Source organism: Typopeltis vanoorti, chromosome 20 (assembly GCF_054136105.1).
Source record: "Typopeltis vanoorti isolate ZY-2024b chromosome 20, IOZ_Tvanoo_1.0, whole genome shotgun sequence".
Lineage (NCBI taxonomy): Eukaryota > Metazoa > Arthropoda > Arachnida > Uropygi > Thelyphonidae > Typopeltis > Typopeltis vanoorti.
The window spans coordinates 25,750,678-25,778,191 of NC_143568.1; the positions used below are offsets into that span (position 1 = coordinate 25,750,678).

A 27,514-nucleotide genomic window follows, 5' to 3' on the forward strand; every position below is an offset into this window, starting at 1 on the left:
CTAAGAAATGTCTCTGAGTCCTTCGTTTTAAGTTTACATAACACTAACTCCATGGATTACACACAAGTAAAGAAATGACAAATTTTCTACTTATCTATTCATGACGGTTCCGTTCCTTTGTTGCACTAAATTCTGCCCTCACTGCCTTTTTTCTTCTATGTAGCAGGTTTAGGCTTCCATTCATCGATATGCTAACGTGATCTTCTATCTGACCTCTTTTGTTACAGCTTTCTGGACACATACTTTTCTAGACGTTCCATGTGGCATAGCCTGCTGCAGTATCTCGGGATTAGACTTCCTGCCTAAAACCGTCCAATCGCATGCCAGCGATGGACCTTGCACTGCCGAGCTCCGATCAACATGAGGTGAAGACTCAGGAACAAGAGAGAGCGAGAGGGGGGGGTCCTAATCCTTTTATACCTCCTCCCTAACGGCCATCAGCGTAACTTTGTCCAGTCGTCTCCCGCCACTCCTAGTTACGTTCCACGAGGCCCAGACCTCTTGAGGCAGCTGTCTGCTCCCCCTCAAACATTTACACAGGTTATGTTGGTCTGGCGTTGCATGTTATTTCACAATAAAGTTTATTTTGCATGGTAATGTTAGTCTTAACTCAGTTTTAGAATATACATATGATATATACACACTTTTCTTACATAAGTATTCAGAACTACTCTTACCCAGATATCAAGCATGTTTTAAATATTTCTTAATTGGGTGTTTGCTCTGTTATACAATGATAAGATGAAATATCTTATGTTCCAACTTATCAGGGTATAACACTATCCTTTCTTATCCTTTCTCCTGGGTTCCCACTAATAGGCTCAAATATTTTTTCAGAACAGTGCATCAAAGAATTAAATATCAGGCAACACTCTATTAACATTTAAACAACACATTTATTTATCATAAAACAATTTATACTATTAATCCATTAAAGAAAAATTTCTTAGTTTAACTTTACATAAAACAATTATGTTAAAATGCCCTTTCAATTCATGAAAATCATGTCACATAAATAATCACTCTTCTCCAATATCGAATTATTATCCTAAGCATTTAACAAACAGTTACTTCTTTACTGATATACACATAAGAATATCATTACATATAAAAGTTCGATCCTTCAGATACTAAGATAATACTCCAGGCAAATGCACAATTAACAAACTGTTACTCTCTAATTGTTACACACATAATCTTCTATTACTTATTAAACATTTAAATCCATCCATTAACTCTGTTCAAAAATCAGTAGCCCAATCTTAACAGTCCACTATTAGAGTTCTCCTATCACAAAATTGGAAAGAAAAAATCAAACTCACTTTAGGGCTGCTACCCACCGCATATTCTCATTCCCTGGCTTCGGATTGGAGTCCTGACTGTTTTCTCCCATATCAGGTTTTTCTCTCCCCTTTTACACTGCCGATAGATTTACTGATGCTTCTGGGACGCTGTCCTCGTGGCACTTCGGGCAAAAATTATCGGCTTGAGGAGTAGTTGCACGTGCGTTGGGCTTAACTAAGCAATTTCTTCCCGCTCAAAAATTTTCTCCCCTTGAACAGTAGCTCCCGGCAAAGATTCGTCATCAATTATCTGCTTTGCCGGTGGATTGGCTCCCATCATCTTTCTTTCAGACCACTGGCATGATTTCTCCTGAAGTCGTATCCTCGATGGCTTACATCCGACGGACAACCGCTGAGGTACCGGTGACGACCTACAGATAACCGATGACAACCTGTGGATAACCGATACTCTATCTTCCGGCCAATGCCTTTTATTCACCTTCTTTCAGATCCCTGCACGAAGACATGGGACCCTGAATATTTTGGTGCATTCCCTTGTTCTTTCCTTGACACTGACCTTTCTTTGATCTTCTACACTCCTTTAATCTTATTTGTTTCGGGCAGTGGAAGTGTGTCTGAAGTTTGTCGGTCAGTCTGAAACTGACCGGTATTTACAGGTGGCATTCACAAACAACTTTCAGATATCCTTATAAGGAGCTAATATACAAAGTTTTCTGGTGGCAAGGTATTGCCTTTTGTTCAGTGCATTCTAAAATTTTTTTTAGGGCAGCAAGTACAGACAATTCCCATAGGGATTATTTACATTAACAAATTGTTTTAAATATACATAGACATACAGGTTATTTTTATAACATCCTTACAGGGCTTGACTTCTGTAAAAATTGATGCAAGGCTTTCTGGCATTATTAAGCTAGATCACATTTTTACATTACTTCTGTCCCAGCTCTCAGATCCATAAATTAAAATTGGTTTGAACACTGTCTTGTATACAGCTAATTTATTAGTGTTTAGGCTAATTTCTCTTATTCCATATAAATTTATTCAGTTGACTTCCTACCATACCATACTTTGTTGATTCTGTTGTCTATTTCCATATTTAATTTATCATTTTTACTAAGAATCGTACCTAAGTAGCTGAAATGTTTTACTTGTTCTATAGGTTCTCTATTCACAATGCAGTTGATATTTTCAATGTCTTTGTCTTTTTAATGCTGACCTTCATACCATATATATTACAACAGTTATTCAATTTTGTCAGGGAATCTTGTAGTGGATTTATTTAGAAGTATAACATCATCCACATAAAGCAAAGAGCTGACATTAACATCTCCAATTTTGATATCAGGTTTAATACCACTTTCCTTCATAATGTGATCCATATAATAATGTAGATCCTTGTCTGACACCAGATTTAACATTAAACCACTTCCTGTACTTCCCTCAATTCTAACTGCTGACTTACAACTCAAATAAAGACCAAGTATTGCTTGACATAATGCCCCACTGACACCATATAACTGTAGCATTTTGAATAGCTCCTCTCTTGGCACCTTGTCATATGCCTTTTCCAGATCTACAAAACTTAAATACAGATCTTTGTTATATTCCCATGATTTCTCAACTATCTGTCGTAAAGTGAAAATCTGATCCTGACAGCCTCTATTTGGCCTGAATCCAGCTTGTTCTTCACCAAGCTTCTCTTCCACAATCCTTCTCAAGTATACTTGCATATATATTTTACCAGGAGCACTCAGTAGGGAAATACTTCTGTAATTCTCACATTCAGTTTTATTTATATATGGGACTCCAATCATCTGGAATTCGTCCCTCTGTCCAGGCCTTCTGAACTATGCAGTGCAGCCACTGTAAGACTTTTATACCTCCATATGTGAGCATTTCTGGTCAAATATCATCTACTCCTTCTGCCTTTCGATGGCTTTTTCTACTTCAAGTATGGATATGTATTCCGGACCACATGCCTGGTCAGTGTTTTTTACCACTGTGCTGTCATTACTGCTTGTTTCATTTAGGAATTTTTTTGAAGTAATTACTCTATACTTCAAGTATATCTTTTTCTCCTGTTTTCATGTCACCTTTATCATCTCTAATTCTTTTTACAACACTCTTTCTTCCATTTCTGAGCTTCTTCCACAACCTCTAGAATGTCTTACCACCTTCTTGATATTTATTTTCTATGTTCTTACCAAAGTCTTCTTATGACCTTCGTTTCATTGAGTTTCTCATGAGTTCTGATTTTTCTATCCTTACAGACAATCTCACCACATGCCTCTCTGGCTGAATCAATCAGGGTTTTCTTCAAGGCCTGCCACTAAATCTCCAAGGTTTGGTTCCTGTTCTCAAACTCTTTCATTTTTTCTTGAATAGTATTTGTGTATTTTAGTCTATAGTTCATATTTGAGAGCTGCTCAACTTTTATTCACTTTAAAACTTTCTTACATGTTATTCTTTTCAATATGAAATTCATTTTTATCCTGCTCAAGACTAAATGGTGATCACTTCCAATTTCAAATCCTCTGTACACTTTGTCTTGCACCAGTGTTTAAACATCACTATCAACAATAACATAGTCAATGAGACTTTTCTTATTCCTTGCCTCTTCTCTACATGCGAATTTGTGCACATTTTTATGTCGGAACATTGTGTTAGTAATAACCAGTCCATGTCCTGAGCAGAAATCCAACAGGTACCTACCATTATTATTAGCTTTGCTCTTTTCTCCAAATTTTCTCAAAATATTTTTGTATGTTTCATGATCAGCAAATTCTGCTTTCTACTTATCCTTTTACATAAACTCAGCACTGATGTGCTATATGTCTTGTGACTTTTCATTTCATTTGTGTGTGTGTGTGTGTGTGTGTGTGTGTGTGTGTGTGTGTGTGTGTGTGTGTGTGTGGAGGGGGAGGATGTTATTTCTGCTGATAAAATATTTTTCTCTTATTACAGAATGCAAAACGTCTGAAATCTGCTGGGATATTCCATTATGTGATCTGCAGCATCCCCTTAGTGGACTGAATATCATGTGCCTCTGTATAGTTATCTCATGTACTTAGAATCACAAGAATGAATCATGCTAAATCAAAAGAAAATTATGCTTCTAAAGGAAGAGATGTACAAAGTCCAGATAAAAAGCAATGTAAAAATAACATATTGTAATTTTTGCAAAACACTATTCCAAAAGCCGTATTGAAATTGCATTTTTTTTTATGGTGCCACTGTCTCAGAAGACTCCATTGAATTTTATGCAGATAATAAAAGAACTGAAGAGCAGGAGCACAGCACACCTATTTGGTGGGACTTTAATTGAATTTTGCAAAAACTATAACTATTACCTCATTAACTCCTATCTTGCTAGATGGCTTACCTTGAATATATGAGTCATAGTGCATGTATCTGAGACAGACATCCTTCAGTAATAGACATGATCTAGAAATACAGTCCAGATAACCAAAGTACAGAATAATTATTGGAGATAAGGCTAATGGATGAAAGGAGATTTGCCAAGCTCTCTTAATAGTTTTAAAGCTGATGGAATCTATTATACTGTCCAAACTTAGAACATGCTGAGCAATAACAGAAAGTAGAATTTTGCAAACTTAAGGTAGAATGGGGGCTGGCCATGCAGTAGAATGAAAGAGGGCAGACCTTACTAACTTCAGATTATTGGGTGAGAATGGAGGGAAGAGAAAACCAGAAGAGGCCTTTACCTGGCAACAGAATGGTAATAACAGCAGCAGCAGCACTAAATTTACTCATATAATCTAAATATATGATTAAATATTTCTAAAAATGGCATTATATACAAACTGATAATTTAAACAGAATATCACATACCTGGACTGAATAAGATGTTTTGTGTATAACTGCCTCCAGACACTATAGCATTGGCAATCTAAAGTTAGGCATGTCACTAAACTAGACAGCAGCTATGAAAAGGACAATTATTTATGTAAAGCAGAGCAGAATATACTAATTTTAAAACTATTAACTCACATACACTGTAATAATATAACAATGGCATAAGAATTTATATTCACTTATATATGAAGTAAGGCTCAGTACAGTCAAGAAAGTAAATTATCAGTTTGAATTACTGTATGTACATATATATATATATATATATATAAAATTTATTCACTCCATCATAAATAATAGTAAGTATAACTTCTGGCACTGATTCTAATCTGTGAGATATTCCTATTTCCCCTCCTCCTGGCAACATACAATAATTCTGCATGTGTGTGTGTATGTGGGAAAGGGGTGTGCTGATGCAGTCTCTATCCCAAATCAATTTTATCTCATCTGTTTTTACACTTTTTTTTTGTTAATAATACGATGACTTATTGCTAACTGCCTACAAAACAAGCAAGAATGACAGCTGTGAAGTGAAATCAAATGAAACAAGTAGAACTTGCTGAATAAAATTCTGCAATAACATGCTCCTACCCACCAAGTTATGAGATAGTGCGATAACCTGAAGTAATACTGCACCCCATTCATACACTGCAGGTTAGCAGCAATCCTAGTTATATCACATGTTGAATTAAAACATCATCACTGAAACAATCAGTTAATTTTCCTTATATATGAAAAGAGTAAAGAAATAATTGGCAATTACTCAATCTGCAGTATTTCTTGTACAGTAGCATCATTCATTATCAGAGTAACTGAACTTAGTCATTTATTGAATATGTCAAACAATTTTGTTTTAATTTTGCCAACAAAACAATTCTATTGAAATGAGAAATTTTAATAGTATATATCAAATATCCTAAATAAATTATTGTTTTTTTGTTGTTGCTATTTAGGATAGTTGATATATAGGATTACTATTTAAATTATCATGGGCAAAAGAGTACCTTTCATCAACCACTCTTGAACTTGGACTAATCTAACAATGAAAATTACTGCCCAGCAATTTTAGCATATTCTTATGTTTATATACACATGCAGTTTGAAACTGTGTAGAGTTAATTTTTCAGTTGATGATATTTGAGTTGTTTTCACAAAATGATCATGATGGCTGATGGATTTACATTATTCAAAGAACTATGAGTGCTTGAAAGACTGACTTGAAAACTGAATTTCTTTTTGCTGCTCTTGAACTAAAGAGACAATTCTAACATCACAACACAATATAATTGCCCTCTTCCTATCAGAAATTCACTGTGCTAGAGATAGATAGCAGTGAAGAATACACCTTCTGGAAAAGGAAAGCAGAAGAAATTCGTATTAGAAATTATGGACTTTACAACCATGTTATAAATAACTCTTTTAATTTCCCGACATTTCGATCTTCATATTAAGATCATCATCTGGAGCATATACAAATATACAGGACAAGCTGAGTTACATTACATACAGTAAGCTAGAGAAACAATTATCAACCACCCCAATCTGAACAATAATGATGGTCTAAAAATTCCAAACATATGGAAGGCACATATTCGACCCACGGAACCTTCCTCTCTAGGAGTAACTTATTATTATATAGTTATCTCCGTGGAGTCAGAAGACTCATTGCGGGAGACCAAAGCTATCAAAACAATATCTATCATACCTCATATCATACTATCATAATTAATGCAACTATTTCATTTGCCTTGTTTCTTACACTTCTAGCATTTGCATAAAATCATAACAGCTCATTCCTGGATCTATAGCAAGTTTCACTGATACCATTTGTTAGATGTTACTTCTCCATATTTAACTCGAGTCATTTCTTTTTCTCCTTATTCATGTTAGAACCTTCTTCAAATCCATCTTTTTCCCTTGATCCTAGGTCATCCCCTTCCCTTTTTGTCTAAACACACACATTCACATCCTCTTGGAGCATCTACCTATCTCACGCTGTGTGTCCCCTGTCCACCATGAGCCGCCCTGTTTCTCTGTTTGTCTTGCATACTTGTTCTCTATACTCATGCTATCCACTTCTTCATTCATAACAACCACTTCAATCTCTCCTTTCTTTTATTATTATTATTATGGGTATCTCCATGGAGTCAGTAGACTCATCGTGGGAGATGCAAACTATCAAAACAATGCTATCATATCTCTTCTTGAATTCATTTACAGCCGAAGAACTCACAACTGAGTCAGGCAATGCATTCCACTCATTCACCACCCTCCAGGTGAAAACCTCGTTCTCCCACCCTTGTTAACCACACTTTTCCTTAATTTCCAGGGATAACCTTTTGTTCTTCCATCACTATCACACAGCTGAAACATTTCTCCAGCATCAATCTTATAAAAACCTTTTAGTAATTTAAATGTTTCTATCATATCTCCTCTTCTCCACCTATCACCCAACCTCTGTAATCCACAAGCTCTCAAACTATTAATGTAGGGAGCAATTTTTACACCACTCACCAACTTAGTCACTCTCCTCTGAGCCCTCTCCACCAATTCCCCATCTCCAAGGAATCCAGGCGACCAGACTTGACACAGTAATCCAAATGTGGAAGTATCAATGCCTTATAAAGAGGAATAATAACCTCTTTATCTCTGGATGTTAGTATGTTCTTCAATAACCAAGTAATCCTATGTGCAATCTTGGCCACCTTAGCAATGTGTCCTCTGAACTTCAATTCCCTATCCACTAATACCCCCAAGTCCCTAGCCTCATCAATCTCTTCGAGTACCATTCCATCATTGTGGTACACAGCTAGAAATCTTTTAACCTCAAAATGCATAACTTTACACTTTTCCAGATTGAACTGACGTCCATTTTGTCAGCTTATTTAAATCATCCTGCAAACTCTCAACGTCAGCTTGATTTCTTATTGCGCTTCCCAACTTTGCATTGTCAGCAAACAACTGAACATCTCCCTTCAAGTCATTTCCTATATCATTTATGTACGAATTAAACCATAACAGCCCAAGTACAGAGACCTGAGGCACACCACTGGTCACCTGATTCATCCTGGACTCTGCTCCTCCATACACTACTTTCTGGTATCTCTCCATAAGCCAATCTCTTATTCAGTATTCCATGGGTATCCTATAAACAGGACTGTAGTTAAATCCAGGTTACTAAATCAAAAATAACAATTGTAATGCTAAAAATAGGAAATCATTGTTACTGAAAGAAAACTATCTATAAGAAAGAATATTTATTCATGTTATCATAAATAGAATTTAGCTTGATGTAGTTTCTAAATAATTAAAAAAAATTTTTTTTTCACTAGAGGTCATGCCAGTAGAATAACCTATGATCAAATCATTGTTTCTCTAGCTTACTGTATGTAATGTAACTCAGCTTGTCCTGTATATTTGTATATGCTCCAGACGATGATCTTAATATGAAGATCGAAACGTCAGGAAATTAAAAATTATTTATAACACAGTTGTAAAGTCCATAATTTCTAATATGAATGTCGATCACCGTGCAACACTAAAAGAAAGGAAAGCAGAAGAAAATTAGATGCATTGGATTGGTTTTTAAAAATTAATTTGTTTAAAATGAAAATGACTCCAGCTGGAATTAACAAGCATATCACGACTTTATGCCTCAAGCTGACCAAATATTAGCAGGTTAAAGTTATCAAAGCCTACGTCCCAGTCCTGGATAGTGATGACTAAAAAGAAGACTTCTGTGTCAAACTGGACATTATCTTGGATAACATTTAAAGAAAAAAAACAGTAATTTTTCTTAGTGTCTTCTATGCCAGGGCTGAATGTGACTTGGCACGAAACTATTCGAAAGATGAAAAATCAACTTAAATGGAATTCAACTGTTGACAAAGTATGGCGAATGCAATCTTGTCATGATTAATATGTTTTTCTCATTAAAAATAAATAAATAAACACATTGAATAAATAATTCTCACTCCGGTCATTGCCATCTGAATTGATTATCAATGTCCATGCTTTTGATCATAATAATGTCCTTCTCACAAGACAATTTTTGGCCTGATTATCATCTTATTCTCTCTATCATGGCCATTCAAAAGACTATACCTGAAACTTGAGGAGTTTTCCAAAACATCACCAGTGGTATTTTTTCCACATTTTTAGTTGTCTGTGATATATACTATATGATTTGTTATATGCTATAACAAAAAACCTATCATTTAGAAACCTATCATCCAAAACTGGGATGATAGGTTTCTTTTTTGCAGCTCTTGTTTTATTTCTACTCATTCGCTTAATCCCAACTTGGTTTATTCTCCTAACCTTGGGAGGAGGATACCAATTCTCACAAACAATCCCTGAATATTTCCCATGCATTGGTGATACTTTCCTTGTAGTTTATCAAGCCATGGCTGCTCCAAGGTTACTCCAAAGTCTGTCATAATTACCAGCTTCATAGTTCAACATAAACCCTTTCTTGACAGAGAATTTCACAAGTTTGGCAACTTTCCAGAACAAGACTGCATGGTCACTCCCACCAGACTGGAGGGAAAGTGTCTGCCTTGGTTATGGATACATCTTAAGATGCTATTACAAGATCCAGAACTCTCAAACCCCTGTTTCCCCTCAGTGGCATGCTGCTTCAAGTAATCGTTGCTTTTCAGATGTATAAATTCCACTTTCATCTTACTGTGTCCCCTTTCCTCCCTCTAGTTTATGTCTGTACTCATTCTTCTAATCTGCCAATACATGCCATCCACATCTTTCTGTGCACCCATTGGTCTATAGCAACACTCAACAATATATTTTATCCTTTTGGCACTCTCAACACCTAATAGCTTTAAATGAACCATCTCCTCCAGACCTGAAATCCTCTTTAACTTCTAATTTTGTTGGTTGAAGTTCTACAACAATCATCAGCAATATTTCACCTCCTGTCCTGTTCCCCCTATAATCCAAATACAATACTCTTTGCATTCTATCTGTAACTATATCATTTTCTCTCCACTAGCTCTCACTAATGCCTATGATTTTTGGCCAAATTGAGCTGACCAATGTCAAACACTCCTTTCCTTTATTTCTGATACTTCTGACATTCATGTAGCATTTCAACATTACCTTATTGCAGTTACCCTTGTGTAAATGTCATTACCAACCCATTAGGATTTGAAACCTGCGAAACTGCAATCAACATTACATAATCACATTTCTGTACATGTGCATTTCTCTCAGGGATGGTTGAATTCATACTTCACTGCATCTCTCCTACATCTGCTCATTGGACATTCAGAGATGCCATATGGTCACTCCGACACTCGGTGATGTGAAACAATAATCCTTGCGTGTGACCCTGTTATATGCTTTTCTGGAGGCTTCAGCTTTCTGAAGATCAGTCACTCCACACACACACACACACACACACACACACCATCCATCGATCTCACTGATGGTCTATCCCTTACTCTTTTTTCCAGGAACTTTATCTTCTATTACTGTTGTGAGAAGTCCTCCTCTCGGCCTACCAATGTATCCCAAGTATTTTAACTTTCTTCTGTCAATATCCTTAAGGTGTCTTGAAGTGCTATTGATCCTTTCTAACACCCATTCATCTGTACACAATACTTCTCATTTTCCTTGCCCTTCCAGTCTCTATAGCAACATTCTCTTCAAACATCTTAACTCCAAAAAATAAAAAATAATAAAATAAAATACAATTCATCATGCAATATACAAGTCCATTTGTGCATCAAATTTACTCCACACCATTCCTCCTGCACTATTTTCTCATTGACTCATTCTCAATCATGATCCTTTTTTCCAATTCATGCCTGTCTTACTGAGGTAGCAGACTCAGAATCTTTACTTTCTCGCTTTTTTTTTTTTTTTTTCACTCCTATCAGCAACTTTTTCGTATCATTTCTCATTACATATTTCTTACCTTTCAAATCATTCATGCCAACCAAATCAATACATTCCTTCCCTACTGCAAACTAACAGCTGCACCAACATTCTTAATCTGCATGCGAAACATGCTGTATCACTTTCTCATAAGTATGTTAGCGAATGTTAAATTATGCACTTAGGTATAATGAGATATCCAATGCCATCTTAAATTCATGGGATTAAGCTAGAAAAAAATGGTCATGCTAGGAATCTTGAAGTTTTAGTAAATACAAAGTTGAAGTTCGAGGGCCATATAAAAAAGATTGCAAATACAACTCAGAGGATAATTGGCAACGTTGAAACGAACCTTGATATGTAAGGATAAGGAAATCATTCTGCTTGTTTAGAAGGCATTGATACAAACTCACTTGAACTTCTGTACACAGGTCTGGTCTCCTAGTTTCCTTGATGATGCCAATACAACAGACAGAGGGCAAAAGAACATTAATGATGATATCAAGATTGTCGTATACAGATTATGAAGACAGATTGAGAATTTGTAGACTGCAGACACTAACAAATAGGAGAAAGAGGAGTGATGCAATTAAAACTTACAAATTTCTGAATGGGTCATACATGATACCAGTAGTGGTATTTTTCATTTTATGGAGAGAGAGAGAGAGAGAGAGAGAGAGAGATAGAGAGAGAGAGTGCATTTGTGGAAGTTGAGAATGAATGCAGTGAAGAACAGATGAAAGCTAGATTTTTTTCTCAGAATGATGCGTGATTGGAATGGAATGCTTTGAGGTTGTGGGTGCAGTAAGCGTGAACGTATTTGAGAAAAGCAATGACAGCTAATTTGGGTAATATGTGGCCTCCCTGAAAGTCTTTCTTAATAATAATAATGATCACCATCATTTCAGAGATTTAGGCCCATTGGTCTGTTCTAGTCTCATTCTGCCTTTTCCTTGGTCATCCCTGACTTCTGTGACCTCCAACTGGGTAGTATTGAAGTATCTTTTTGGCAGTCTTGAACTGTCCCTACTTCCAGTGTGTTCAATCCACTTCTTTTGGTATTAATTTATTTTGTCCAATATGAGCCAATTTTTAGTTCTTTATGGGGTGCTTAAGAGTCAAAGCGTTATAACTGAGAGGAGACCTCCACATAGCCTTTAAAGGAATGCGGAGAACCGACCAGGGCTTCTTACCTAATGTCCAATCTTCACCTACTCGTGGTGCACCCTGTTGGGTATCTACCTGGATACTGAACAAACGAGGATGGGCTGGCAATTTCGGATTTAGCCGACCAAACTGTATTCTTATTGGCTTAAACCAATATAGAAACTGATGGTACAACATGACAAAATTTCATGATGGCTGGGGCATCGGCCAGTTAACAAGGCCCCCCCATTCTTTTCGCCAGGGAACTAGGGCGAACAGCGAAAAGTCAGCTACTGGAACAAATCTGAAAGCACACCCCCAACTCAACATCACCAGAGTTAAAGATCGGTACTATCAACATAAGAAGCCCGATTGGCAAAGAAATGGAGCTAGCGGAGGAATTAGATAAGTACCAGATCGTCATAATAGAGGTGACTGAAACAAAAAAAAAAGACAAAAACTGGTGAGATCTTTCTGAGCAATAAATACAAAATGTTATATTCAGGCAATGACAATCAAGGAAAAGAAGGAGTAGCCATAGTATTCAACATAAAATACGAGGCTAATCTTCTTGAATGGCAGTCAGTCTCAAGTAGAGTAATGTGGGCAAATATGAGAATGGGGAACTGGACAATGAGACTTATTTGTGCCTGTGAGCAGGCACAACTGAGAGGAGACCTCCACATAGCCTTTAAAGGAATGCGGAGAACCGACCAGGGCTTCTGACCTAATGTCCAAATCTCACCTTCTCGTGGTGCACCCTGTTGGGTATCTACTTGGATACTGAACGAACGAGGATGGGCTGGCAATTTGGGATTTAGCTGACCAAATTGTATTCTTATTGGTTAAACCAAAATAAAAAATGATGGTACAACATGACAACATGCCGGCTGGGGCAACGCCCGGTTAAACAAGGGGCCCCCGTTGTTTTTGCCAGGGAACCAGGGCAAACAGCAAAAAGTCAACTACTGGAACAAATCTGAAAACACACCCCAACTCAGCATCACCAGAGTTAAAGATTGGTTCTATCAACATAAGAAGCCTGAATGGCAAAGAAATGGAGCTAGCTGAGGAATTAGATAAGTACCAGATCGACATAATAGGGGTGACTGAAACAAAAAAGACCAAAACTGGTTAGATCTTTCTGAGCAATAAATACAAAATGTTATATTCAGGCAATGACAATCAAGGAAAAGAAGGCGTAGCCATAGTATTCAACACAAAATACGAGGCTAATCTTCTTGAATGGCGGTCAGTCTCAAGTAGAGTAATGTGGGCAAATATGAGCATGGGGAACTGGACAATGAGACTTATTTGTCTCATTGTTCAGTTTATATAGACAATGTCTCATTGTATACAATGAAAAAGGAAAAGTTGGTCCTTGTTAGGGATCTAAATAGCAGAGTAGGAAATGATTGCGAGACATATAAAAATACTTTGGGAAAATTTGGAGAAAAGAGCAAAGCTAATAATAATGGCAAATCTCTGTTGGATTTCTGCTCAGGACATGGACTGGTTATTACTAACACCGTGTTCAAACATAAAAATGTGCACAAATTCACATGGAGAGAAGAGGCTAGGAATAAGAAAAGTCTCATTGACTATGTTATTGTTGATAGTGATGTTTTCTCCCTGGTGCAGGACACCAGAGTGTACAGAGGATTTGAAATTGGAAGTGATCACTATTTAGTCGTCAGCAGGATAAAATTGAATTTCATACTGAAAAGAATAACATGTAAGAAAGTTTTAAAGCGAATAAAAGTTGAGCAGCTCTCAGATGTGAACTGTAGACTAAAATACACAAAGATTATTGAAGAAAAAATGAAAGAGTTTGAGAACAGGAATCAAACCTTAGAGATTCAGTGGCAAAATCTAAAGAAAACATTGATTGATTCTGCCAGAGAGGCATGTGGTGAGGTTGTCTGCAAGGATAAAAAAATCAGAACTCTCTGGTGGACACAGGAAGTTAAAGAGGCAGTGAAGGAAAGAAGAAAGCATATCAAAAGTTCCTGCCAAATAAGTCAGCTTGTGCTCTTACAGAATATAGAGACAAATGCAAGAATGCTAAATACTGTGTAAAACTAGCTAAACAAAAGTCATGGGAGGACTTTGGCAAGAATATAGAAAATAAATATCAAGAAGGTGGAAAAATATTCTGGAGGTTGCTGAAGAAGCTTAGGAATGGAGGACAGAGTGTTGTAAAAGGAGTTAGAGATGATAAAGGTGACATGAAAATGGGAGAAAAAAGATATCCTTGACGTATGGAGTAATTACTTTGAAAAACTGCTAAATGAAACAAGCAGTGATGACAGCACAGTGGTAAAAAACACTGACCAGACATGCAGTCAGGAATACATATCCATACTTGAAGTAGAAAAAGCCATCAAAGGCTTGAAATGTGGAAAGGCAGGAGGAGTAGATGATATTCGACCAGAAATGCTGAAGTATGGTGGTATAAGAGTCTTACAGTGGCTGCACTGCATAGTTCAGAAAGCCTGGACAGAGGAAAGAAAAGCTTGGTGAAGAACAAGCTGGATTCAGGCCAAATAGGGGCTGTCAGGATCAGAAGAAAGCATGGGAATATAACAAAGATCTGTATTTAAGTTTTGTCGATCTGGAAAAGGCATATGACAAGGTGCCAAGAGAGAAGCTATTCGATACGCTGCAGTTATATGGTGTCAATGGGGCATTATACCAAGCAATACTTTATCTTTATTTGAGTTGTAAGTCAGCAGTTAGAATTGAAGGGAGTACAGGAAGATGGTTTAATGTTAAATCTAGTGTGAGACAAGGATGTACATTATCCTCTCTATTATTCATTATCTATATGGATCACATTATAAAGGAAAGTGGTATTAAACATGATATCAAAATTGGATATGTTAATGTCAGCTCTTTGCTTTATGCAGATGATGTTATACTTCTAAATAAATCTGCTACAACTCTGCAAGATTCTCTGACTAAATTGAATAGCTGTTGTAATAGATATGGTATGAAGGTCAGTAATAAAAAGACAAAGACAATGAAAATAGGCAGAATCATTGTGAATGGAGAACCTGTGGAACAAGTAAAACATTTCAGCTACATAGGCACGATTTTTACTGAAGATGGTAAATTAAATATAGAAATAGACAACAGAATCAGCAAAGCTGGTATGGTGGGAAGTCAATTGAATAAATTGATATCGAATAAGAGAGAAATTAGTCGGAACACTAAATTAGCTGTATACAAGACAGTGTTCAAACCAGTTTTAACTTATGGATCTGAGAGCTGGGTCAGAAGTAAAACACTTGACCAAAGACTAGGGACCGCAGATATGAGAGTCCTGAGAAAGATTATAGGCGTGAACAGATGGCATCAATGGCAATATCATATTAAAAACGAGGATGTTAGGAACTTGACATTGTCAGCATCCAGGAATGCATTAGCAGAGCTAATCTCTGGTGGTATGGTCACTTAAACAGAATGGGCGAGGAAAGATTAGCAAAACAAGTGTTCTCTGCCAGTTTTGGCAGCAAAACGACCCAGAGGAAGACCAAGATATAGGTGGATTGATATGGTACAAAGTGCCTTAGACAATAGAAATATAAGATCTGATAATGTTGGCGAATTGACAAGTAACAGACTGATTTGGAGGAAAATTGTAGATAGGAAGTTAGTAATGATGTAATTTTTTTCATGTAGTACTATCATATCCAGTACACCTGTTGAGGGTAAATGGCAGGAATTTGATGATGATGATGATGATGAAAAGGCAAATGACACAATGAAAAAGGAAAGGCTGGTCCTTGTTGGGGATCTAAATAGCAGAGTAGGAAATGATTGTCAGACATATAAAAATATTTTGGGAAAATTTGGAGAAAAGAGCAAAGCTAATAATAATGGCAAATATCTGTTGGATTTCTGCTCAGGACATGGACTGGTTATTACTAACACAATGTTCCAACATGAAAATGTGCCCAAATTCACATGGAACAAAGAGGCACGGATTAAGAAAAGTCTCATTGACTATGTTATTGTTGATAGTGATGATTTCTCCCTGGTGCAGGACACCAGAGTGTACAGAGAATTTGAAATTGGAAGCTATCACTATTTAGTCTTGAGCAGGATCAAATTGAATTTCATATTAAAAAGAATAACATGTAAAAAAGTTTTAAAGCGAATAAAAGTTGAGCAGCTCTCAGATGTGAACTGTAGACTAAAATACACAAAGATTATTGAAGAAAAAATGAAAGAGTTTAAGAACAGGAACCAAACCTTGGAGATTCAGTGGTAAGCCGTGAAGAAAACCCTGATTGATTCTGCCAGAGAGGCATGTGGTGAGGTTGTCTGTAAGGATAAAAAAATCAGAACTCCCCGCTGGACACAGGAAGTTAAAGAGGCAGTGAAGGAAAAGAAAAAAGCATATCAAAAGTTCCTGGCAATAAGTCAGCTTTTGCTCTTAGAGAATACAGAGCCAAATGTGAGAAAGCAAAACACTGTGTAAAACTAGCTAAACAAAAGTCATTGGGAGGACTTTGGCAAGAACATAGAAAATAAATATCAAGAAGGTGGTAACATAATCTGGAGGTTGTTGAAGAAGCTTAGAAATGGAGGAAAGAGTTCTGTAAAAGGAGTTAGAGACGATAAAGGTAACATGAAAACAGGAGAAAAAGATATCCTTGAAGTATGGAGTAATTACTTTGAAAATTTGCTAAATGAAACAAGCAGTGATGACAGCACAGTAACCAAAATCACTGATTAAGCATCAGTCTGGAATACATATCCATACTTGAAGTAGAAAAAGCCACCAAAGGCTTTAAATGTGGAATGGCAGCGGGAGTAGATGATATTCGACCAGAAATGCTGAAGAATGGTGGTATAAAAGTCTTACAGTGGCTGCACTGCATAGTTCAAAAGGCCTGGACAGAGGGACGAATTCCCAATGATTGGAGTAGAGCTCTCATAGTACCGATATATAAAAAGGAAATAAAACTGAATGTGAGAATTACAGAGGTATTTCCCTACTGAGTATTCCTGGCAAGATCGATGCAAGTATACTTGAGAAACGGTTGAGAAGAATTGTGGAAGAAAAGCTTGGTGAAGAACAAGCTGGATTCAAGCCAAATAGAGGCTGTCAGGAGCAGATCTTCACTTCATGACAAATAGTTGAGAAAGCATGGGAATATAACAAAGATCTGTATTTAAGTTTTGTCCATCTGGAAAAGGCATATGGCAAGGTGCCAAGAGAGAAGCTATTCAATACGCTACAGTTATATGGTGTCAATGGGGCATTATATCAAGCAATACTTAGTCCTTATTTGAGTTGAAAGTCAGTAGTTAGAATTGAAGGAAATACAGGAAGATGGTTTAATGTTAAATCTGGTGTGAGACAAGGGTGTACATTATCCCCTCTGTTATTCATTATCTATATGGATCACATTATGAACCAAAGTGGTATTAAACATGATATCAAAATTGGACATCTTAATATCAGCTCTTTGCTTTATGCGGCCGATGTTGTACTTCTAAATAAATCTGCTACAAGTCTGCAAGATTCTCTGACTAAAATGAATAGCTGTTGTAATAGATATGGTATGAAGGTCAAAATAATTATAACACTTATAGATAGATCACTAAAATAATACCTTAAATAGTCAGTCATCACAATTTCTCTAATTTAAGCACACAGGTTCAGTTGCTTTTGTGAGACAGTGACTAAGGTCAGGCGATAGTTTTAAACAAAGAAAAATGTTTATTTTACCTTAGGCACTATACAATATGATACTAATTAAACAATTTCTCTCTAATGACCATTTTAAACTTAATCGTAACCTTACAATTTAGACCTGCAATTCACAATGCTTGAATAACTTGCTTTACAAGATCTAGGCAATTACTGGCTGTTACAATCAATATCACTGGCTAACATTTTTCTCAATAAATATACTAGTTAATTTTCAGCCTCAATTACTTCTTATAGCAACTTATACAACTATTTTAACAAAACTACATTAAGCGGACATACAATTCTTAATCACTATCTCAGCATTAATATATTAGAATCTAATCACAAATTCATAGAAACATATACATTCCTGCCAGTCTTGAAGATTTGTGGCGGTTCTGCTGACTGCTTTCCTCGGTGCTATTTCCTAGCCTTTGCTGAATGGCTTTTGGGCAGTTGTCCTGGTGTAGTCCTCTTCTGGGATTTGTAGCATAGCTCACCATCGGTTTTGGACCTATTGTTGGTGCTGCATATCTGGTTGCATGTGGCATGTTCCTCTACTGAAAATACATCTGCGTATAATTATCTGCCTCTCCTGGGGTTTTCTCCGTGCCTAGGGCCAACGGACTGCAGCAAAACAAAAAAAAAAAAAAAAAAACTCCCCTTCTCTAGGTTCTCAAGACCTCTTTTATATGATTCAGAAGCTCCTTGTTTTTAGGGTCGGAGACTCCCGAATCTTCTGTAATTAACTGACATCACTGTTGTCTTGACCTTCAGATTTGCCGGCAAGAACCTCTACATCTGAATCACCTTCAATACCTTTGTTTACTTTCAAGTTGCACAATTTTAACCTTTACAATATTTTTATAATTTGTGAACAATTTCTATATCATTCTTTTTGTTAGGTAGCTTTACAAGTTTACAATCAGGCACTTCTTTAAAATGCAGTACTTTACAATTTTGCTCTTTCCACATGATTTATGACCTCTGTAAAAATCGATATCAGAAAATGTTTATATAAAATTTCACCGCATCGAATTTTACACTTTCTTCACCCATTCTGTTTAAGTGGTCATATCACCTTAGATTAGTTCCGCTGACACATTCTTGAATGCTAACAATGCTAATAAAGTTTCTTTCTAATGTCTTTATTTTTAATATGATTCTGCCATCAATTCACTCTGCTAATTTTTCTCAGAACCCTCATATCTGTGGTCTCTAGTCTTTGACCAAGTGCTTTATTTCTAACCCAGCTCTGAGATCCATAACTTAAACTGGTTTAAGCACTGTCTTGTATACTGCTAGTTTGGTATTTTGGCTAATTTCTCTTTTATTCCATATAAATTTATTCAGCTGGCTACCCACCATACCAGCTTTGCTTATTCTGTTGTCTATTTCCAGATTTAACTTGCCATCTTTACTGAAAACTGTGCCTAAGTAGCTGAAATATTTTACTTGTTCAATAGGATCTATATTCAGAAAGCAGCTGAAGTTTTCTATGCTCTTGACGTAGTTTGTCTTTTTAATGCTGATTTTCGTGCCAAATTTGTTACAGCTGTTATTCAATTTAGTTAGTGAATCCATCCTGGAGACTTGCACTAGATGTGTTGAGGAGAACAACATGATCTGCATGAAGCAAAGAGCTAAGTTTGACACCACCAATTCTAATATCAGGCTTGATTCCACTTTCTTTCATTTAATATGGGTAAGGAGTTTGCAGTGGAGTGGGTGGAATTGAAGGCTGTAATTCCAGTAAGGATTACTTTAGTTATTAGTTCACTGTAAATGTTTGGATTAGGAGAGCAAAAGCAGTAATTTGACCATGGTAAAGAGGTATAAAAATTCCAGAAACCATCTCAGATGGTGCAATTGTAGTGCCAGAGGGTACGAGACTGAGATTAACTGGGAGAAGGACAAACAAGGAGACTTGAATAAGATTGTGGCCAGAATTGCCAAGGGGAGAGTATACATCCAATGCATATTGGGGGGGGGGGAGAGAAATAGTTAAGAAAAGATCCAGACTGTCGAGGATGATGAGGATTGTCTGGTATTCTGATTGGTAGGTTAACTATTTTTGATAGGTCATGACTGATGGTAAATGATTCAGCTTCTTTTCTGCCTTGATTTGTGAAGTTAGAGTAAGGGAGCCAGTTTGTGTCATGGACATTAAAGTCCCCTAAAAATACAATCTTGCAATTTGGGTTTGTATGATAAACCGTCAAAAAAAAGGGCAGCATGGTTGTCAGGGTTACAGTAAAGGTAGCAAATGAAGACTAAAAAGTGAGGCAAAAATCTTGAGCCACAGTAGATCAAAAAGCAGGGATATCAAGATTTTAGAAAAGAATGTGTTCCTCCCTTTTTTTTTTTTTCTTCAAAATGTGTAATGCAGGATGTAGTTGAGAAGAATGTCAAATGGAGTTCTGTTAGGAAAAGGAGGTCATTTTGATGAATGCAAGTGATCACTGAAGTTTGTATTGATGCCTCAAATGAAACGGATGTGTAAGTATTTTTATTGGAATAAAGTTGGCGTGATCTGGGAAGAGCATATTTTTATTATTTTTTATTTTTATGTATGGGGAAATTTTTTATATCTTAAAATGCTAGTATGGATGATCTTTCATATTAGAGTTGTTTATTCAGGAAACAAAGAGCAGAGGCATGCATTAGAGAGGAATGAGGGGCTTGTGAATATATAACTCTCACAGGTGGAGTGCCCAGGCTCCAGCCCAAGAGTAGTGTCCAAACACATCACTACTTTGGTTGCCTCCAAGTAGAGTAAGCAGCAGTAGGATTATTCTCCAGCTGATTGGAAAGCATCTAACAGATGTGTTACCATACAGTCTGGTGGCTAGTCTGCAGAAAACTGTTTTACTGCTGTACCTTCAAACAGAGCAAAAACTGGCTCCCTAGTGGAATAATGATAATGGTGTGTGAAGCATACTCACCAAGGCCATCATCCACTCTGCATGTGTGACATAAGTCAGAGGCCCTATTCTTGGTGATGAAACATGGTTTCACACCTCCTAAAAACAGGATGGTGATGGTGTTTTACTGCACGATGAAAGATATCTACCACCTAGAGGTCTAGTTGGCATTTTCTCACAACTAGGGAAGATATACATTTAAGGCAGCAATACTTGACCAACAGAGCCCCCATTTGTGGAAAGAGGCCATACCATGGAAATGTTGGGATGACTTGGCTGGGAAAGGCTTTATATTGCACAATCATGAGCACATAATGGGCCAAATGTATTTACTGACAATGTTTCGATTTTTCTGTTATATTACCCATTTCACGTTATACTGCAGTTTAGCATACTTCCAGATATATATAAAAAGTGATATCTAGCATTAAGAGAAAAAACAAAAACACCATTAAATTCAACTACACAGAATCACTAATGTATCATGGGAAAGTGCAACTTCAGAGTTCGGTTAAGGTTCGAACCTTTCAAGGATCACTAGGTTGAAGGTTGGATACATGAGTAATTAATGTATTTCAGTGAAAAACTGTTTTTAGTTGAAATGGAGAATAACTGTTTTATTGCAACAAATTTATTACAAGAAATATATGTAATATGTATATTACAAGAAATATGAGGATCTTTCAAACTTTTAAGAAATATCATTAAAAAGACTTACCTCTTGTTTTAGTCCAACAGGACAAGATGAATTTAACCTTCGAAGATAAGACGGAAAATAATTTCGAAAAACAGATTCAGAATTTGTTCCATAACTTAACGCCTGTCAAAGAGTAAAATAATTCATGGCTTCTGAATGTTCCTATAAGCTTTTCTATACATGTTAATTATATGGTAACAATATTCAGTTATTCTGTACTATGTACTGTCAAAGAGTAAAATAATTCATGGCTTCTGAATGTTCCTATAAGCTTTTCTATACATGTTAATTATATGGTAACAATATTCAGTTATTCTGTACTATGTACTTAATATAATTTTTAAAAATCCTACCTTCAATTTAGGATACAAAGCTTGTAACTGCTTTTGTAAAGCTCCCGGAAGGCCTGATGGTATATATACAAAATCTAGAATGGAAAAAAGTTCTCTCACTCCCAAAACATCAGCAGCTGTAGTAACATTTGGATGCAGTCTGGAAAAATGGGCTTAAAAAAATTAATACAGAAACGGTAATACTTTGCAATAATATAAATAAAAGGCAATCAGATATAAAACTAAATCAATTAAGTTCTAAAAAAAGAAAAAAATCATGAACTTTAATGCTTGAAAAATTTAAGATGGATGAAAATGCTTATTTAAACATGAAGCAAAATAAAAAGTATACATATTGAAAGGAATATTTCAGTATTTGTTAATATATTACCTATGCCTAACTACACAACAAGGTGTTCAAGTATTACTCTTGCATTATTAAGAAAGTGTAAAATCTCTTGTGGTGAAAAATAGAAATATTTGTCACCTATATTGATTTTACATGGGCCATAAAATACATATAATTAGAAATGTATGTAACCTACTGTAATGTGATAAATTTTGTAATATAATGTTAGAATAACTGAATGTAGAACCACAAATAATTGCAACTAAAAAGATCAGGCAGGATTAGGGTAGTAAACAAGGTCAACAACAGTCTCAAAGGTCACTGGATTATATAAGTTTTGCTGCCAAAACCTATCGTTAGCATGGGTGACGTAAGGGAGCCTCCAGAAAATCCAGGAAGTTTTGGGAGGAAGGCCAAGGGATGGCAAATGATATAAAAGACAGAGATTGAGGGGAAAAAGGGCTCTCTCTCGCTCATGTTTTGCAAGCTTTTTGAGGAAGGGAAGAGTCGGGGTTACATGAGCAGTAGTTCTGGAGATCGTGGGGAGTTCACTGGCAGTGTTACAAGATATCCTTCCATGAAATTCTTCGCCGAATGTACCAATCCACGTGCGTGCTGATTTGTAGCAGCCAACGAAATTCCTAACATCAACGAAGAAATGCATTAAAGTTACAAGGAAGGAATTTGCAGACAACTGCCATCGGATAGTGCCCGATCACAGCCGTCACACAAGTTTAAGAAAGGAACCAGCGGAATTCACCTTTAACCCTTTAGGATTCAAGACTGTACATACATAATATAGTGAGCTTGTAAATAGATTGCTTTATGTTAATAGCCTAGATTGTGTGTACAGACAGTAGATGTTGATTCTGTTTAATTAATGGCATAATATGTTGAAGAGGTCAGAAAGCCGAATGTGAGTTTGAATGTGCTTAAAAGAATACTGTAGACTTGAATAGTGCTTGTGTTACATAATGCTTAGAATGTGTATAGTATAATTTTGGCTTATATTAGTTGTAATGAGAGTAAAGTTATGTGTACTAGGATCCATTCACATGTCTAATAAGTTGAGTGTAAATAATTTCTTTGTGTAATGCTTTAAGTGAATTGTTTTAATGAATGTGTGGAGAATCAAACGTGATATGTCCTATTTCCCTTGTATATTAATTGTCTTAGTTAGAATAAACAATGTTTGGTTTTGTTAGTGGCTTGGCTGATCTTTGTTAGCCAATGCACTGTCTCATAAAAAACAAATCGAACCTGTGTGACTTAAGTAAAGTAACAGCCACAACTGAGTAATTCAGAGTGGCTTAGGATAAAATTGATTTAAGGGTTATTATACATGCTTAGCTAAATTATTCTCTTGTATGTAAAGGAAAGATAAAAACATTCTTTTACATGATCCTTAATGGCGCAATCGTTAACAAAATTAAATTTTTAAGGATTAATACATTTGAATTATAGCAATGTAAATTAAAGGTTTGGTCCCAGCCAGAGGCTTTTCCTAAGTCTACGATACTAGCATGTGTGAGAGCATACTTTATGGCATTAAGTGTGTGTGTGTGCAGGGGGGGGGGGGGGAGCTTAGTATATTACAAAAGGATTAAAGTTAAATAATAACATTATACGTGAGTTTGAAATCAAAGCATATAGGCATTTTGTACAAGCACAAGTAATCACGAAAATAACAAAGTAAGAGCAGAAATATATTGAATAAAAAGGTAATATCATGAACAATATAAAAAACTATAAATTACTAATAAATATTACAAAATTATTTTGTTTGTTTGTTTTTTTATTATAGGGATCCAACTAATTGGACAATTCTTTTGGAGTTTACTAACTTGTCAGTGAAGTTCCCTCTATAACTGGTATAACATCTCACACACACACACACACCCAATCTACCAATAATTGTATAGCAGGCAAATCCTAACATCACATATGTCCACCTTTAGCTTTGATCACTTCCTGTAACCTGTGAACGAGGCTTTCCACTGTTAAGTTGTGAATGAAGATATTTTATGTTTCAATACTTCATTCACATTTAACATAATCCACCATGTCATAAACAAGACTTGTAAATATTATTTGTTGTTAGCCTCTTGCTTGTAATATATTATTCATATAAATGCTTAGAGTTTTGTTTGTTATTAATTAATTATTTAATCTTAAAATATGTAATAATAATAATGAAAAGACTATATAAACATGTCATTCATTTTATTTAGTTTATTCTGTAAAATTTATTATAAGAAACTGTATGTATGTAAATTTAAATGTATATTATATGAATTGTGATATATCTTTTTTATTTCTGTATGTAAGAGTGATTTTATATAATTCTTCTGAATGCATTTGATTGGCTGCTGAAGGAGAAACAGAGTTTGTTTTTAGTCAGCACATGTTTAGAACGTGAACAGCTGTGTTATGGAGTGAAGCCAGTAGATGTAAGCTGAACTGGCTAGAACCGGATTTTGGTGGGAAGAATGAATGATTTTAATTGGAAAATGAAAGTAAAGAGGGAGAGAAGCGTTCAGGGACAGCAAGAAGGAAGTAACGGGTGGCAGTAAGGGGATTTGGGAAATGCCGTAAATCGATTAAGAAAGGACTGGGAATTAATAGGCAATTCGGAATATTTCTACAGAATTCTAAAATTACGACGAATTCCAACTGTTTTGAGGAAGAGTGCAAAGCTGAATTTAATGCATAGAAGAAAATAAGGAATAAGTAGATTACCTAAAATGACTGCGTCGAGACTTGTGAAACTGTATGTTTAATATTTCAGTTATTATAGTGAAGATTTCTTTTGAATAGTGTTACTTCAAGGTAATAGTTAACTACAGTTTTAAGTGTGCCTATAGTAAATCCAGTGTGTAAAAGGTGTAACCCAGTAAGAGCAGTCCTTTTTGTGAAGAAATAAGAATTAAGAATAAGAATTCAGTGTGAAGAAATAAGAGTTAGCTCCACCTGATATATCTTAACATTAACTGTGGCATTCTACTAAAAATAGCCAAAGTCTGGAGCTTTAAAGTGTTCCCCCCCTTGAAATGATAACTGCCTCATAATTAAATTAAGTGTTTGTTGACTAAGAGAGAATTAGAGAATTCTACCTTAAGAATAATTACTGTAAAATTCTGGAAGATTGAGCTGTGTTAACCATTTTCAATTATTCGGAAGAATATAGAATTGACAGCTGAATGTTGTTTAATGCCTAATGTTTTCTGTTTCTTATGAGTATTTGAACTAAGTTGATGTATAAAAGAATTGAATTATCTCATTGAATAGAGACAAGTTGTGATAATAATAATAATAGTATTTAAGCATTGGAGAATAAGATCTGTAAATTTAACTTCAATCTTTAAACTATACCGAGAGGCTACTAGTGTCTCAGAGATATTTTGAATATTGTTCAATTAGATTATTTTGTTTAGAAAATTATGCTTAAATGTACATGTTCTATAACCCTGTATTAAATGTTTATTTTATTGAATTTAATTTTGTTGTCTGCCTGATTTCTCTTCATTGCACCGCTCATAAAATTTATTTGAACCTTGCGGAAGCCTTAAATGATAATATTAACCTCGGCCTGTATAAAGTGAGATTGCAAAAGTTAGTTGATGATTGATTCCTCTGTATTATATAGACTAATCTCAATATAAGGTGGCGCAGTGTAAAAATTTCCTTATATTTGGATCAGTATCAATCAGCATCTAACAAAATAAAAACGGACTTTAAAGAAGTAAGGATAAGTCCATCAAACCAACATAAATGGATCAATTAGCAAGATGGACGACACAACACCATCAATGTGTGGCAAATATCAGGTGGAATCTGTCTCCATTCCTCCCTGAGTTAAGTGACAGATCAAAAGATGTGCTGTTCTGGAATGCAATCGCTGCTCCAATTTGTCCCACAGGTATTCAATGGGGTTGAGGTCAGGGCTCTGCGCAGGCCAGGGCAGTTGTTTAACACCCATCTCTTCATACCATTCCATAACAGCTGCAGTTTTGTGGCATGGGACATTGTTGTCTTGATAGTAACACAAGCCCATTCCATAAAAACTCCACAGTACAGGCAGCACCTGATTATCCAGAATGTCAAACTACTGAACTGCCTTCATGGTTTACTCCTCTAGCACCAAACTTTACTGTGGTAAAGCGTTCACCAAGCTGCCTCCACGCCCTACCATTAGACTGGAAACAGGTGAACCTTGATCACTCCATTTTCCACTGGTCAACTGTCCAGTTCACATGCACTTTGTACCAGGCCAGACGAACCACCTTGTTCATTGTTGTGATGTCCAGCTTGTGTGCCGCTGCTCTCCTATGGAAACTCAGTAAATGGAGCTCTTTTTGCACAGTATTAGTGCTCACCATAGTGTTACTGGTGCTCTGGCACTCATCATAGATGGTTTGTGCTGATTGTAGCCATTTTTTGTTTGCTGCCTGTTTTAACACCCTAGTGTCTCTGTCAGTCATTTTCGATGACATCCTGAGTGTTTTCCTATACTAGTGATACCAGAACATCTCCATTTGTTCATCACATCATCAACCATTGATTTTGGATGTTCCAGTTGAGAGGAAATAGCACATGTGGACATGGCACCAATATGACAGCCCACGATGACACCTCCCTAGAAGTCACTGAGTTCATGTCATGTTGCCATGCCACCTGTATTCACCTGCTACGATGAAATACTGCTTCCTACTATCTGTACACCAGCTTTTATGCTATTAACAAACATGAAATGTTCCATAACTTCAAATAACAGGGGTGTCTGGACAATTATTGGTAGATAGTGTGTGTGTGTATATATATATATATATATATATATATATATATATATATTTGGATAAATTTAAAACAAAAAACTTCATTCTTATACACATACTTACGTAATCAGCAGAAGACAGCTCTTAAAATGATATTTTTATGCTACAAAAGTTTAGTAATATTATATCTGTATATTTAAGCATTTTGGATCTGATAAATCATTATCTAACCCAAATATTCACACAGATTCAAAAATAAAATTCCATATGTTACTTTGTGATTGACATTATCAACAAATCTCTTTCATTCCTGAATTAAAAGTACAGGATGATCAAAATTAAAGTATCCCTGTTTAAGGCCTTATGGAGTGCTCTCATCCAGTGATCTACATGAAGAAGCAATATCTGAGGTGAAAAAAAAAAGTAGTTCCAAAATTCACCACCATGCATGGAAATTGCATATCACACAACTCAGCAGGTGCCAGGAGGGTTTAAAAAGACAGACATAGGAT

At 35.9% G+C, this 27,514-nt stretch overlaps 1 protein-coding gene and 1 long non-coding RNA gene across 2 annotated transcripts in view; one reads left to right on the forward strand and one right to left on the reverse strand.

Moving 5' to 3' along the window:
• LOC150095291 (uncharacterized) overlaps window positions 1-5,115 on the forward strand; it is a 72,410-nt gene extending 67,295 nt beyond the window's left edge. The window contains exon 3 of the long non-coding RNA XR_016550056.1: window positions 4,269-5,115. This is a non-coding gene — a long non-coding RNA (uncharacterized LOC150095291). The remainder of the gene's footprint in view (window positions 1-4,268) is intronic.
• Window positions 1-27,514, reverse strand: part of Tmem214 (Transmembrane protein 214) — a 367,830-nt gene that overhangs the window by 129,792 nt on the left and 210,524 nt on the right. The window contains exons 8-10 of the mRNA XM_090410284.1: window positions 21,900-22,038; window positions 21,568-21,669; window positions 5,157-5,248 (exon numbers count right to left, since the gene is read on the reverse strand). Coding sequence (XP_090266410.1) covers window positions 5,157-5,248; window positions 21,568-21,669; window positions 21,900-22,038 — 333 coding nt within the window. The remainder of the gene's footprint in view (window positions 1-5,156; window positions 5,249-21,567; window positions 21,670-21,899; window positions 22,039-27,514) is intronic.